The sequence below is a fragment of the Anguilla anguilla genome, chromosome 15 (assembly GCF_013347855.1).
Source record: "Anguilla anguilla isolate fAngAng1 chromosome 15, fAngAng1.pri, whole genome shotgun sequence".
NCBI classification, from domain to species: Eukaryota; Metazoa; Chordata; class Actinopteri; order Anguilliformes; family Anguillidae; genus Anguilla; species Anguilla anguilla.
The window spans coordinates 25,552,869-25,569,257 of record NC_049215.1 but is presented as its reverse complement, the minus strand read 5'-3'; the positions used below and the strand labels follow the sequence as shown (position 1 = coordinate 25,569,257).

Below are 16,389 nucleotides of genomic sequence, written 5' to 3'. Positions count from 1 at the left end.
GCAACGCCCATCTTCCACAGTGTATTTTCATAAAATGCTAACAGACGTGCCTTCTACATGTCTGAAACAGGCTGCCACAGTCTGGGACCAAAATCCCAGATAAACAGCTCCGGGGACAACCAGTGCACACCGAGGTCAAAGGTCAACATTCCATACGCCTTCACAATACACAAACACAAGCCAAAGTTTCCCATCAAAATACATTACGGTCAATATAAATAGTTTAATATGGTATTGTGAGCACAGAAGGGAACTTAATCTCAGTGCTCAGGGGACAGGGCATCTCCAGGTCATGTGCCTGAACACAACAGTCACAACGTTAAGGGAAGTGAACATTAGCGAGGGAAGCAGTTGGCAACTACACCTTTAAGCAGCGATGAAAGGGGATGAAAACATAGGCATGAAAACACGCATCACACGGGTGTTCACAACAGCATGGGGCACCAGTGACATGTTTGAGCGAAATGCACCAGGACTTTACGGAGTTGCACAGCTTTACAAGTACCCCTGGCCCAGGATTCCGTCCTGTGCAGCTCAACAGCGCCCTCACGAGGCTCCAGGGAATTTGCACATTATTTTCCCGCTGTAAGGATCACGGAAACTCGGACAGGGAGCTGAACAGTGAGAACAGGAGAACCTCAAGCAGATGCTTCAAATGAGCAACAAATGAGTGAGGGAAAGAGGTAGTGCCTGTCCAAACCCTCAAACTAGGTTCATTTCAGTAGCTTTCAATTTTGTTTTTAGAAAAAAACACTTTTGTCATATAAAATGATTTCACTCAAAGCACACAAAGGTAACACAGCAATATTCTATAAAGCACATAAAGGATAATTACTGCTGGATCTATTTATGTATTTTTATTTAAAGAAAAAAAAATCACAGCACTAGCCCCACTATAATGATGTGGGTCAAGTGAGCTGAAAATGGCAGCCCTTGGCAGTGCAAGTGTGTGGCACACAATTACCACCAGGTGGCACTAAACAATTTTCACTTAGACTAAATGTGCGAACTTTCCTCTGGTTGGAAAGATCTGATGCAGCAGAACACTCTCGTGCACACACTTCACACTACCAAAAAAGCACACCTCTGCAGGCAGCTGTGGACAGCTGATACAAAAGCAGTGTAGCTAAGTGCGATGCCTTTAGTTCTTTCGGTCATAATTACTTCAATACTAATACCTAATGCAAATTTCCTCAATGTACACTTCACACAGACATTAGAGACAATTTCCCCATAGTTAAAACTGACAGGAAACCACGCCAATAGATCTTATTTTCACATTTTATTTCAAATAGAAAATACATCATATGTACATATGCACATAAATATGACTCATCAATTTTGTGTGATGACCCAACATAGAAAATGATAAAAAAAAGAGTTTAACAGGTAACACAGCGGGGAAATCACATGTAAAGGCCTCAGTTTGTACAATGATCTACAAGCACACACAAAACATCTTTATCCCTTCACTTAAGCAAGATAAACCAAGCAAATGCACTACAGTCAATAACTACTCTGATGAAATATGCCACATACATTAAACATTTTTGTATAAACAAAATGCTTTAAGATTTGTAGAAAATTTTTAAAACTATTTTTCAGTCTAAGTGATACACGCCCCAGCCAACAGAAAATAAAAGAAATAATAACAGCCAATTTTCAATTTGCTATTCACTTCAATTAATTTCTTTTCAGTGCTATGTGTAAGCATGACCTTTCAGTGAGGATAAATGATTTGGGACTTTGGTTTGACTTCAACATTAATGCTTCATACGTCACATTATATCCATGACTTGGACCATCATTTAAATAAGTTTCAGATGACCCTTTGGTGCTGAGCGTCTGTATGGGCAGCAGGACAGGGATCTTACTCCCCCAGTTAAGCACATAAAGAGAATTTTGTCGGGAAGACCATGTGACTAAGCACAAACACGCCATGGTGTCTCTAAGACACGGTTTAGCCACGTTCCTCCAGACAAACTCAGCCGCAGTTTGAGGGGCAGCGTATGCAGGTGTGGGGCTGCGGGCCTTTTGGTATCTGGACGGACACACTCACAAGGCCACTGAACAACTTAAACTAAAAGTTCTTAAACTAAGCGCACATGAAGTATATTCCAGCATATTCTCCATCTGACACGCAAGTGTAATCCCAGAAAATCACAAGCTGTCCAGCCCCTTCTAACGGACAGGAAATGAGTTTGGAGGAGCTAAACCTCAAATCTGACAAACATCTCTGCAAACCACTCATAGGGTGGGAGATACAACAGGAACTGTCAATAACACACGGACTGAAGCTAATCAAAACGCTTTGCACCAGGAAATCCTTCCATTTGGTTTCAAATTATGCTGTCTTCAAAATGGACTCCAAGGATGTGTAGCTACTCCAACAGTTGTGTGATTAGGATTTCCTCCATAAACAGCCATTAAATTCAGTCATCTTATTGCAATTGAGGTAACTTTGTGCAAATAGCTGCAGTGGGTAAATGACAATGTGTTGCTATATTTTATTCTACATTTCATTTAAAGGTAACTCTTGAAAATTCAAACACGTGCCCCCACGGTATGAACCATAGAGCAAAGTGGGCCAATCAGGGGCCAGGGAACACCAGTTGACCAATGATTTCTGTCCAGAAAGTGAACCACCCCTTTAAGGAGACTTGCTTTTCACTCTCCTAATTCTCAGCGTGTAATGCACTGAGGGACAGACCTCACACAGTGTCATTCTCAGCATGTAACGCACTGAGGGACAGACCTCACACACTGTCATTCTCTGTCACTCTCAGTGTGTAACGCAGTATAGGTGGACCCAACAGGTTTCTTTCCTCTTGTTTAGTGTTGAACTCCATAGAAGTGTTTTAAGAAGTGCACATTCTAAGCGGTCACTGTGAACATGAAGCACTGTCAGACATGAGAGGGTTTAATGTAAGCCGAGCCGGGCCCAGACCTCCCCGTCGGTTTTGAAATGTCCCCTGGAGAAAAGGCACAGTGTGTCTGCATGCTGAGGGAGCTCCCCCTGCTTCCTGGACTGTAGCGTGAAGCTGCGCTGAACCCAACAGCCTCTCAGCAGCTGGGGCTCCTGCAGAGGGTCCTCACTGGCCCAGCAGCCAGCGCTGCTACGCGTGAGCAAACGCACCGACGGCGCCCGCGACTTCAGCTTCTGCAAGCGGGGAGCCCGTTCGGTTAGCCCCCAGAGCTCTGGTTGAGAGCGTACGCCGCTCTCTCTCTCTCTCTCTCGCCAGCAATGGCCGCGTGATCACCACGCTCGCTTGCGAGAGACAAAGAGGAGGACCCGGCGGATGGCGAGGAGGCGGTCCTTCAGGGAGGTCAGGGACAGGATGGTGAGCTGGGCCCGGTTCTCCAGGGGGAGGACAGCCAGGAGCCACCAGCTCCAGGCCGGTCCACTGGGACTGCCCTGCGAGGAGAGACACCACAGCCAGCCGTGAGCAGAACCACAAAAAACCCAGAGCAGCACAAGCAGGGCGGTCACGTCAAGCGACCAAAAACGGGCTTGGCTTCAGAAGCTCACTTTCTGGTCCAAGAGACGTTCACAAGTGCCAGAGCAGCTGGTTCCTGTATTAGGCGTTTCAGCCACCCGTTTTAATGCAAGTCAATGGTACCAATAGTGTCAAAATAAAATAATTATAATATTTATTGACTTTGTAAGTTATTGTGTCTTTTGGGCAATATTCTAATATTTTGTGGATGAATCAGGGACAGATTGCATCATTGGTGAGTCACTGCATTTCACTGTCTCATGTACTTATTGGACGACCCAGTCCTGGCCCAGACTTCATGACCATATAAGGACCCAGTCCTGGCCCAGACTTCACGACCATATAAGGGTCCCCACCTTGCCCCTACTGCGCAGTCTCTGGCTCCAATTTGTACAACATGGCAGGACAAAAACTGCACTCCTGTGATGTCAGTCAATTTGTCATGCATATTGCTGCAACAATGCAACTACAGTTCTACAGGCTGGATTAGCCATCTGTCTGTGAAATCCAGGTCACGTGACTAAATACATCACCAACACTAAATAAAGCTATCACACAAGAATCCACTATTAAACCTTGCATGATCTCTAAGACCAGACACAGGACAAAGGGAAAGTTATTTAGTTCAAACCTGCAGATAGTGCACTAGTTATATCACACAGGCTTCAGGTAAACGATGCAGTACCTGTGGATCGAGGTCTTTCGCCGGCAGGTTCCCAAAGTGGCTGAGGATCTGGTTCTTCAGGTTGTCTTTGAGCGAGGAGAACCAGGCTGCTGCCTGCTCGTACACAGAGTCATGCAGCTTCACCAGCTCCGCAAGCTCCTCCCCTTGCACCTGAGAACACACAGCTTATTAGGAAGACAATCAAAGCAATCAAAACAAATGTTGCAACACCACAAGCAGCCACTAGGGCACAAGGTCAGGGAACCATAACAATACACACACAAGCACTCACAACCACTCTCTCACTCTCTCTCTCACACACACATACTCTCCCTCACACACACACACACACACATCTCAGATAGACACACAAAAAAGCAGGCCCTCCCAACACAAACACAGCAGCACACACAGATCCCCAGGCACACCTTGCTGTCCTCCAGGTACTCGATCTTGGCCGTGTGGTACCCGTCCCTCTGGCCGTGGCTCAGCACTCTGAAACGCGACACTCCGATGGTGTCCACCACCGAGCGCCCGTCAGGGAAGAGCTTCACTTCTCGGACCTGCAGCATACAGCCGTAGTCTGCAAACCTGGCAGGGAGCGGATCTGATTAGAGCTACTCTCACACATCAAAGAGAGCAGATGGCATCTCATCGACTTCTGCAGTCACTCGGAATCATCACTGTTTCTGTTCCAAAGGCACCGATGCCAAAGTATATACGCTATGGCTATGTCTATATTTAATGCAAGCTGTATGCATTTAATGCACTCTGTAATGCATTAAATTGGATTGGTCCGTTACAGAGTCAGAGCCATTACATTACATTACATTACATTACAGGCATTTGGCAGGCGCTCTTATCCAGAGCGCCGTACAACAAAGTGTATAACCATAACCAGGAACAAGTATGACGAAAACCCTAGAGAGAAGTACCGGTCCAAGTGCAGGGAACAACCGCATAGTTCAACTTGGACCCTGAAGGTTAAACTGATTAACACCAGTACCACCACCACGGCAAAAGTCCACACTCACCCCTTCAGCTCATCAGCAATGCACATCCCAAACTGCCTGGTTCCCGTCTCCATGGACCTGCGGATCATGAGGCGGTAGCGTGGCTCAAAGACGTGCAGCGGGCAAGGGATTGTGGGAAATGCCGTCGTGCAAACAAAGATGGGAACCTCCTGGTTCAGGCTGTCAATGAGAAAACGGGAGCATGTGCAATTAGACCAGAGTAAGACGAACAGAATATTCAATGAATAACTGTTTTCCTACTACACAGTCCAGAGAGACTCTATTTCTTCAGTCTGCACCATTAGTTTTTACTACAAAACACAAATCTTATAATTGCTTTTTTGCAGCAATAGACGTCTGGTGCTTAACTTTGATTATGTTGAAAAACTGCAGTTAAACTCAGAAAAGGTTCATTTTTGACCCAAGGACAGCACAAAGGTTAAATGGCCATACAGGGAGCAGGTAGAGGATTGACATGTGGAGGGATGTGGGCGTAGCTGACTCACTTTGCCAGCTCTTTCAGCTCCTCCTCATGGACCTTCTTCCTCTCGCTGAGTTCATCAGACAGATAGCGCTGCAGAATCTCTTCCATTAGCACTGTCTTCTTATACCCCCTAGTGGCCAGGTACTGAAGTGCACCCACACATAAACATACGCACACGCACACAAACATTCACAAACGCACACAAACACAAAACACAAACCGGTATTGAGACTCTCATAGGGTGTCTTCACGAACACAAAAAATTTTCTGGATAAAGTTATGAAATTGAAATGTAAAAAAAGCCATTAAAAAATGACAACTGAGTTCTGAAAACACAACGGGCTCATTCCAAATCATGTTGATTTTAAAATCACATTTAAGGGACACTGAAATGCTGTGAATTCTCTCCCCATCTTGAACATGATGTTCAGCTCTGTGAGCTATACTGCAAGCCTAGTGTTGCCCACATCTTCACATTGGTCAACATCTGTCATGAAATGAGCCAATCAATGCCCCTAGACCTGGCCAATTTGTCCTTTTCTGGTACAATACGGGCAAGGCGGGCGTATCTATCTGTGGATCTCTACCTCTGACAGGCTCTCCTTGCACAGCGGACAGGCGGGGCTGTGGTCCAGGCAGCGCTCCAAGCAACTCAAGCAGAAGGTGTGTCCACAGGGCGTGAGCACAGGTTCGTAGAACAGCCTGTGAGAACGGCGAGAAGAAAAGGGAATAATTACATAACATAATTACATAATTACATCTCAGAGCATACATTACATAATTACATTACATTACCGGCATTATCCAGAGCTGCTTACGCAACTGCATTTTTACATAGTATCCATTTATACAGCTGGATATTTACTGAAGCTCAAGGGTACTTCAACAGTGTCCTGTCTGCGAATCAAACCTGTAACCTTTAGGTAAAATCCCCAGTTTCTTACCCATGACACTACCACTGTATTATAATATGCTACAAGACTCCTGCAAGTTTACAGGCTGGACATGCATTACCTCATACAGAGGGAGCACTCCATATCAGCACTGTCTAGCAGCTGGGGGGGGACCTCCCTGAGCCCAGAGCACGCAGCCGGCCTCTCAGGCAAGCAGGGAACACCTGAGAACACACAAATACACAATCAGCTTTACTCTGAGAACATACAAATACACACAACAGCTTCACTCTGAGAACACACAAATACACACGACAGCTTCACTCTGAGAACACACAAATACACACAACAGCTTCACCCTGAGAACATACAAATACACACAACAGCTTCACTCTGAGAACACACAAATACACACAACAGCTTCACTCTGAGAACACGCAAATACACACATCAGCTTCACTCTGAGAACACGCAAATACACACATCAGCTTCACTCTGAGAACACACAAATACACACATCAGCTTCACTCTGAGAACACGCAAATACACACAACAGCTTCACTCTGAGAACACACAAATACACACGACAGCTTCACTCTGAGAACACACAAATACACACAACAGCTTCACTCTGAGAACACACACACACAGCTAAGAATATTGGTATGACCGAATCACCAGTAGAACTTTGCTCATACTACACATTGCTTAATGCGAGTGGAGACCTGTACCTGTTTTAAGGACTTTTGTGGGGGGGGCGAAGCCGGGGGAGTCGCCAGGACATTTCCTCTTGAGACTCGTAGGGGCGGGGAGCCCGGACAGGATGGACGTCAGGGTCTGGGTGTCCTTGAAGGAGGACTGCAGTATGCTCAGAGCGGACTGCAACTTTAGGATATCCAGCCCACCAGAGCCACCGAGGCAGTCACACGGGCAGAGGCCAGGCTCCTGGGATAACCACACCACACAGGCAGGAGGTTTATGCTACTGCGGTCTAAACATAATTCTACATGAAATATGAAATAAAAACACCTAGGACTTGGCAGTCCGAATTTTTCCCCCCACTGTATGTGCAGAGGTAGAGTGAGCGTGCAGAAGTTGTGTGTGTATTTAAGAGGCGTGATGGGCGATCTTACCTTGGAGGAACGAGCCCCCATGCTGAGAGTCTGTTTATAGGGGTGGAGGTGGCCCAGGAGAGAGGAGGGCTTGAGCGGGAGGGAGAAGGGAGAAGCCTGGCGAGGTCGCAGAGGAGCGATCAGACCATCGCTCTCAAACGCCGAGGAGAACATCTCGCTCAGTATCTGCCGGAAACAGAGGGGAAAAGCCCAGGTCACGCTCGGCCACGGGTGCAGGGACGGTCACCCATGCTAAATCTGGCACAGATGAGGCTCGCGGAAGGAGTCCTGGAAAGTCTTTGGTGTAATTCTGCTAAAGTCAGCTTACTGCCTTCAAGCAGTACAGCAGATAGGCAGGGTGGAGAGAAGGGTGGAGAGGAAGAGAACAGAACAGTTCTCACACATGCAGGCGAGAGGGAGAGAGAGAAAAAGAGAGGGGGAGGGAAGAGAGAGAGAGAAAGAGAGAGAGAGAGGTAGAAGACAGAAAGAGGTAGATTTACCTTCTGGGCCTCCTGCTTGACTGAAGTCCACTCCGGCCACAGCGCCACACAGAGGAGGTATTCCTGCAGGGCTTCTACCTTCAGCCCGGCGGCTCTCAGGGCAGCAGCCTTCACACAGCGGCCCTGCGCACACAAACAGCAGCACTTTAACACCCCAGGAGCGTGAATTACACATGGCATCATTTCACAAACCAAAAATCAAGACAATACTTTCACCCCCTAAGCGGCCAGAGCACTGGACTCAGGGGGGGAAAAGCACCAGAGAGCTGAACTCAAGGTGACAGAACACAAATCTGTCTGAATTGGTTTAGTGAGTGAGATGTTCAAGAGTATAATGTGCAATACATCAACCTAGACAGAGATGCCTACAAACCAGATAATTAACACAATCTAGCGTTAACTTCGTCTACCGTTGGTCTCTGTAATCATTACATTTTTTACATTACAGGCATTTAGCAGACGCTCTTATCCAGAGCGGTGTACAACAAGTGCATTAGTTCAAGGTGCAGAGGTGCAAAAGAAACACACTAGAGTGAAGTAAAGATCGTAGTGCCAGAAGTGACCACATAGATCAGGACTCCAACCCTGTAGGGTAACCTGTTCAGCAAACAAACAAACAATCCTGCCAAGTACAAACTAGTACTGAAATCACATTTGCCTAATCAGAATCTGACAAAAACAATCCTGCCAAATAAAAACTAACGTGATCGTATTAGCCTAACTAGGTACATTGAGCTAAACTATAGGCTAGGGAGGGGTGGGGAGAGGTGCAGCCTGAAGAGATGAGTCTTTAGTATATGTTTGAAGGTAGTCAGATTCTCTGCTGTTCTGACTGCCACAGGGAGGTCATTCCACCAGCGAGGGGCCAGGACAGACAGCAGACGGGAGCGGGAAGTACAGATACGAAGAGGGGGAGGTGCCAAGCGTCCAGAGGTGGCAGAACGGAGAGGTCTGGCTGGTGTGTAGGGTCTGATGATCCTCTGGATGTATCACTATTCTTAAGTGTATTGCTTTTCCCCCAGTGTATGCATTCCAGACTATATTCAGCATGGCTGCTGCCATTAGTCCCCCAAGTCACATGCTCATGTGAAACAATGCCCCCACCCACAGTCACCTTGGGCCACAGGGGTTGGAGTTGGCACACGCTGTCCCCATCCTGAATGGCCTGAGTGAAGTTCTTCATGGCAACGTGGAGTTCAGCACGCCGACCAATCAGCCTGCAGTCAGAGGGGACTGGGGGAGGAGTCAAAAGGGAGAAAAAAGTTTGAGTAAAGAAATGAACTAGTCAAGCAACAGCACCGTGGGAGCAGTCTTTCAATGAACAGCACAAGCTTTTCATCATGAAGTCACATCAACTCCCCACCCATAAAAACACACTAAATACACTAAAGGGTATCCAAATGCATGATGATGTAACTCTGGAAGGGACAGACACCTCATGCCTTTCCCTGACCTATGGGCTACCAGACAGATGACAAGCATCCATGTGCCTGACACTAAAGAGAAGTAGGCCTCACTGATGTGCATGGGTCTTTATGCTATTTTAAGTCATAATCTGGCAATCAGCCAAAAGTGAGAAACTAAAAATCTTCTGTGTATAGGCTAGACATTTTCACTTAAAACTCCAAGCAGCTGAAAAAGTACCCTGAAACTAGTTAATATTTGAAAACAGTTAATGGATTTTTTTTTTTTTTTGGGGGGGGGGGGGGGGGTAAAAAAGCTACTCTCTGGGTTCTGGGTTGAAAGAGAACAATTATCCCATGATGGTCCCTTCCCAGCAGCTGATGTCCAAGTGCAAAATGAGGTCAGCCCCACCAGCTGAGCTGAGAGCAGGGCGCTTAATCGCTTGCTGAGCGAGAAACTTCTCATGCCCCCCTCCAGGGGGACTAAAGGACCCGTCAAATGCAATCCGCGCAGTCTTCCTACACGGCATGCCTGTCATGGGCAGATGACCGGTGTACTGCTGACTTCATAATCAGCACCATTTCCATAGTGAATAATTAGTCAATTCATAACAAGGAACAGGAAATCCTCTCTGACCCAGTGGAGTGCTTAGGAGGTTAATCAGGACCGGGCCATACTCTCCCTTCAAATGACACGAGGCTAATTAGCCTGAATTCATGCATTTCTGATGAGAGGAAAGGGGAAAAAAAACTAAGGGACTCTGATGCTACTTTGCTGGCCAAACAAGGTACACGAGTGTAAAAAACTCCAGCTAGCAACGCTTAGCGAGGATCTTTTATTGCCCTTTCTTATGTCATTCTACCTCTTTCCTTTAAGCGTACATATAGCCATGCCCATCACCAAACCCAGTAGGCAATGTGAACTTCCAACATGCCCCGTTTTACAAAGCTCAAATGCACATGCATCATTCAGAAAACCATTTTAAAGGAGGATGGGCATGGATTAGGAAATACTGGGAAAATAGGCTATAATGACTTCTCAGACAAGACTGATACCAATGTCAATATGTTTCAAACTAGTTAGTTAAGAGATGTACATATATAACATTATTTTGATCTGTACCGATCACTAGGGCTCCTGACAGAATAAACTACCGAGAAAACACTGCTCAAAAATCTAATACGAACGCATCACTGAAGGTCGCTGCTGAGTAACCATAGCGGGTATAAATATATTTGACCATAGCGTGTAACCTGGTTGTCGGTTCCGCAACTAAAACATAGACATTTGGCACTTTCCCACAAAACAAATGATAAATGTGTTCAAGTTGATACTACACCGCCCATAGCGTTGGAATTTAGGTTGCAGAGAGGAAAGTAGGTCACCCACTGCCCAGTCCACTCGAATTTCGGGAAAAAGGTCGCAGTATGAACATAAGAATACATGGCAAAACTGATTTTAATCGCTAGGAGACAACATGCATAACATGATACATAAAATTTTCAATAAATCAAAGTTTGTGCAAATCGCTCACCTAGTTCCACTGCTTTATTATACTTCTCCAAGGCGTCGGAGAGGTCCCCCTTCTTCCACAAGTCTTCTCCCTCTTGCCAGCATCGCCTTGCCTTACTTTCGGAATTGAACCATTTGTCTAACAAACTGCAGAGGACCACATTTACTCTAAACCCTGTAGAATGCAACAGTCCATTATTTTTTCGCAGTTTAAATTTGCAAACTGGACATTCGTTAACGCCGTCATTCTCCAGGCACCGTTTGCAGAATGTATGTCCGCAGTGTAACGTAGCAGGTTCAGACAACAACCACTTGCAAAGCCGACAAGAAAACAGGTCAAGGGACTGATCGTCCTCAAGCGCATATCCAACATCTTCAGTGCTTCCACCACCGCTTGCTTTGCAATTTGTTTTGATCCCTGTTTCCTCGCAACTTTTTGACTTTACGCTTTTTTTGTAAATGAACTCTCTCCCGACGACCAGTTCTTGTTCACGTAGACTGCGCGCGATACTTTCGACTAGAAATCCCAGCTCATCCGGCCACAGCCTCTTCAGTTTAGCAGCGACATAGTAGGAGTCCAGTGCCTCGGCAAAGCGCCCACATCTAGCAAGCGCGTCCGCTTTACGCAGACAGAGTCCCCGATCCGGCTGAGGGACATCTGCAAGCTGAGAGGCGTAGATCTCTGCAGCGAGGTCGAAATCTCCTGCCCTGCAAGCCTCCTCTGCCACCTCCAGCATTTCTGGACACAAACCCATCGCTTCACGTTTGGAGGTTTCGTGTATGAATACTTCTGTATGGTTTTGAATTCCTGTCTCCGTCATCTTCTTTAGATAGGTGACGTTACAAATGAAAGAATTTGACTGTCGAAAAAAGCCTTTTTACCACGACCATTGTCATTTTCATAAATATGTTATTACTTAGCGATCTGTAGAAAAGTTATCAGAACCTATTCCTCCCGCCGTCAAGTAGCTTGATTTAACGAATACATTTTACCTGCATATCATCTGTGCAAATCGAGTTTCTGCCGGTAATGAATCACGATGATATAGACTCATCAAAACGAGCGAAGACGCTCGCTAGCATATAGCATAAACTAGTTTAACTAGTCAATTCAGCTGAACCACAATGATCAATTACACTGCTTCCTAAGATAGCTAGCTCCCTAACGTAATACAATGAATTTCATTAGCTATGACCTTAACTTAACTTACATTCCAAGCTAAATGACTTCACGGACGGACTGCCTATCCTCTGAGTGTGTTACCTTAAGAGTGGAAATAACATATCTGCTATATGCTAATATTAAGTTGGCTATGACGCGCTAAGTAAGCAAACTAAATGAAAACGCCCAGGTCATCCATCTGGTCCAATCTTCCCATAACAGCTACACACTACGAGGAAGCCAGTGTAAAATCCTGTATTGTACAAGCATGTACCACGTGACGTTCAGGAAACGGACTCATTGGTCTGTTATATTCCTCCTTATATAATGATACAACAGTTGTGTAACCAGTTACCGGCAGGCAAGCCAAATTACTTGGAAGCGCTCGAGTTATTGATACATGTTTATTATTATTATCCAAATCATTTTATACATTTGTGGTCTAAGAATATTTTTGTCGTAAAAACGCGCGCGCGCGTGTCTGTCTGTGTGTGTGAACAGCAACATTCCAGTTCAATATCGGCCTGTCGCTGAAAACTCATAACAACATTTGCACTTCTAGGCATGATTTGGTCATGTTTACTGTCATACCGTATATTGAGAGCACTAGCTCGCCCAGGTTAAGGTAATCCCTGCAAGCAAATGTAAATTAAATGTTCGGTGATGGCAAATGTAGGCTATGTAAACACATTGTGAAACACTTGGCGTTCATATTAATATTTATATACAGAATATACATATGGTTACAAATGAACCATTTTTAACCAGTCTGATGAAAGCCAATGTTTCTATTGTAATGAATCATTGCATTAGGCTATATAGCACCTCTCCGAACGCTCAAAGTGCTTTATAGTGATGAGGGGGAACTCACCTCACCAACCACCAATGTGCAATGGCAACCTTTGAGTAGTAGCTAGATATAGGGATGTATATAGCCTTAAACTTTCAGCCTTTATATAACTTTGTCCTTGATCATAAACTGACTCTTATGGATATTCACGTGGCCTGGTTGAAACCCATCTTGCATTGGCCAGAACAAACATGGCAGACACATTCATTTTACCAGTAAAATGAGACCGTTTTTAAAAATAAAATAAAAATCTTCATTTAACCCAGCGAACTAAAATTTTTAGTATCACCGCTTTTCAGCAAGCTATCTCTCCTTTGTGCTCAATTACTCACGTCTGACCATTCTTAGTTACAGAGAAGGCAGAAAGAAGGTGGTATAGCTGCTAAGCACATCTCAAGAGCTACCTGGTGTGCTACAATCTCAGAAATAAAGGTCCACAAAGGTACATTTTTGTACTTTCAGGAACAAATTTCCCAAATGTACCCATGAAAGTACAATAATGTTCTACTTGGATACGAATAAATACCTTTTACAAGCAAAAAAAATGTTTTATATAGGCCGACTGCTTGCTAGGGGTACAATTGTATGTAGGGTACCTACTGGGTACCACCTAGTAACAAGCTTTGGACCTTTTTTTTTTCAGAGAACGCACCTCTATTTTTACTTTAGAAAAACACACTTCTTGGAACCGTTCAAATGTCCCTTTTTCCCAGAATGAGGGAGGACCTCTAACATTTTTTTCGCCACTCTGGAAAATAGATTATAAAAGTGTATGTAGGTGTAATGGTAGCCTATTGAAAATCGTAGTGGCAGTACTTTATTTAGAGAAAAAACTAACAACAAGCAACGTCGCGCGATCATTCAATATCAGAACGAGATGTTAGAACGACCGCCATAGCCGACGAGAGATCTTTTCTTTGTACACGTGAGGAACAACTCTGGTGGCCGCAGTGATATTCCTCAAATTGCACTGCGCCAGGGATTGCCAGCAGCCTGTAAGAGGTGGGGTTCGTTGGCTGTACTCCTTTCATACGGATCTGTACAGATTTCCCCAAATATTACCCCTAATTAGACTAGTACAACCCGTACTAATCAAAGAGCGTGTGACGCATATGGCGAATATGATTCAATCGATGTAATATATATATATATATATATATATATATATATATATATATATATATACACATTTTTGCAGTTTTCCCACACATTTAAAAAATATAATAGATATAGGATATATCCGTTAATATTCTTGTGTGTGTTTGTATGCATGTACATGTGTGTGTGCGCATGCAGATGTAATGATTTTTGGTTTCGTTGATGTTATGTTACTGCAGCTGTACAGGTGTACCATGCTATTGTTGTTCCAAACTGTCTGTAAGGTCACATGTCAGCTGTACTCCCAGTCATCACTATGGTGACACATGTAGGGGAAAAAACGTGTGATGATTTCACGTTCACTGGATCCACAATTTTCAGAAGCACCGACAAAATATATTCTGAAAGGTTGCAGGTACACAATGTACTTTTACCAATCAATTTGTAAAGAAATGAGAAAAATAATTACCATGTCTTTTTTTTTTTTTTTCTCTGAATGACAAATTAAAAAAAAAACAACATTTGTAACAACTTATAACACATTGGACTTTTCTGTTGAAAATCAGAAAGAACAGGCCACTTAAGCACAGTTTTGGTATCATCTGCAAAATTAAGCTAAGCCTTATTACATAGAATTTTACTATAAATCCCAGAGGCTAAGCTGATTAACAATGCATGCAATGAGCCAATCCAATCCATTGTGGTCCTGAAAAATATTATACGGTGCTTTAAATAGTAAAATTATGGGGAAATTACAACTCAAATTTTCATAAAATGGGCGAACAAATATATATTTGAATTGCACAAATCTGTTAGCACAGCAAAAAGAATTGAACTAAAAAGAACAGAATTTGAACGGAGCCTTGTTTATCAGTTGTAAGCACATTCTGAAGTAACACTGTGTAGTTTGTTGTTAAAGAGCCTAAGAGGCAATTAAAAGTACAATGTTTATACATTAAATAGTTTCCACCATGATCAGTGTACTAGTGACATTAAGAAAAACAAACCTTTTTCCAAGTATGACATTTTGTTGAAATGTGTACAACTCAATGAAATCATTTTTGATCATATTCTATCAATAGCTGAATTTCAAATGGACAGCATATTATCTGATCTCCATGAAGCATCACAGCTACAATAAACCCTCACGGCATATTTTACATTTGTTGAAAACGAAGAATTTAAATGAAGAAATTAATGAAATATTTTTAAAAAATCAGATTTACACGTCAAAGGATAGCCTCAAGCATACCTCTCAAAACATATTTCTCATTTGTGAATAAACAGAAAACCCACTGAAGCGATTTAGGGTTGGCCGTAATACAGCAAGCATTGCTAATATAATCCATATAATGAACTCCATATAATTCATTATGACCCAACTGGCACACCAGCAACAAATCAATCCTTGTGAATCACACATCGCAAGATCAATTTTAATTGATCATATAACAGCTTCTATTCTGAGAACCATTTTGTGTTTTTGTAGCCTTAATACTAGGAAATTCTCAAAGATACAAGATATAAAGATGATGGAGAGATGTTTGTACCAGAAAATGCAGAGCAAATGCACAGATTATAGTTCAGACTAGTGATTGGGTGCACAGGTGAGGTTATGTTATCAGAAAGAGGACAAGACAGGAAGAGAGTACCATTTCCCCTTGTTGGAGCCAGAAGCAGCGCGGGTCAGTTAACGTGCACCTGCATCTCATGTTTCTCCACAGCAGTTATTCCGGGAAATGGCTTTCCCCTGCCTCGAATAACACCCGAGTGCTGCAGCTAATCTCATGCAAACTGGTCTTGATACACTGTGATAATGTGAAACCATAGCTATTAAGCCTTGGATTCAGAGAAACACACTTCCATGGAGTGAATTCACTTAAGAACTGCCACATGTCCCCTCTGAGGTGTTCCTAGAAGTTTTATATACCGAATATCCTCCTAAATCCCAGCAATTAATTTTTGTCCCCTTTAGGGAACGAGTCATACTCAGTGGCCACTTTATTAGGTACACCTGCTTAATCATTCAAACAGCCTGCTCCTCCAAATACTGAAATCCTATGGCTGCAATGCAATACATATAGCATGTAGACACTGTGAAGAGGTTTTGTTGTTGCTCAACCAATGAGCAAGATGCACAATCCATGCAACTTTGACCATGGTGTGATTGTTAGTGCCAGACATGGTGGTTCTCCAGATG

The 16,389-nt window shown here is 43.9% G+C and overlaps 1 protein-coding gene across 1 annotated transcript; it reads right to left on the bottom strand.

Moving 5' to 3' along the window:
- Positions 1–1,265: 1,265 nt before the first annotated feature.
- On the bottom strand, positions 1,266–12,513 carry LOC118214310 (LON peptidase N-terminal domain and RING finger protein 2-like). Its single transcript, XM_035394197.1, has 12 exons — positions 11,102–12,513; positions 9,278–9,396; positions 8,164–8,286; positions 7,685–7,849; positions 7,283–7,496; positions 6,673–6,775; positions 6,246–6,360; positions 5,681–5,802; positions 5,196–5,354; positions 4,590–4,752; positions 4,183–4,332; positions 1,266–3,415 (listed from the first exon to the last, which is right to left on the bottom strand). Exons 1-12 carry the CDS (start codon positions 11,898–11,900, stop codon positions 3,257–3,259), a joined length of 2,391 nt encoding a protein of 796 aa, XP_035250088.1. The 5' UTR covers positions 11,901–12,513; the 3' UTR covers positions 1,266–3,256.
- Between the last annotated feature and the right edge of the window lie 3,876 nt (positions 12,514–16,389).

What these genes read in the sequence shown, in the direction of transcription:
- LOC118214310 (XM_035394197.1), bottom strand. Translation starts at nt 11,900, where the DNA reads ATGACGGAGACAGGAATTCAAAACCATACAGAAGTATTCATACACGAA. An exon ending in TGGGGGCTCGTTCCTCCAAG is followed by an intron (nt 7,497 to 7,684) that starts GTAAGATCGCCC and finishes TGGTTATCCCAG; the next exon opens with GAGCCTGGCCTCTGCCCGTG. An exon ending in CACAAAAGTCCTTAAAACAG is followed by an intron (nt 6,776 to 7,282) that starts GTACAGGTCTCC and finishes GTGTGTTCTCAG; the next exon opens with GTGTTCCCTGCTTGCCTGAG.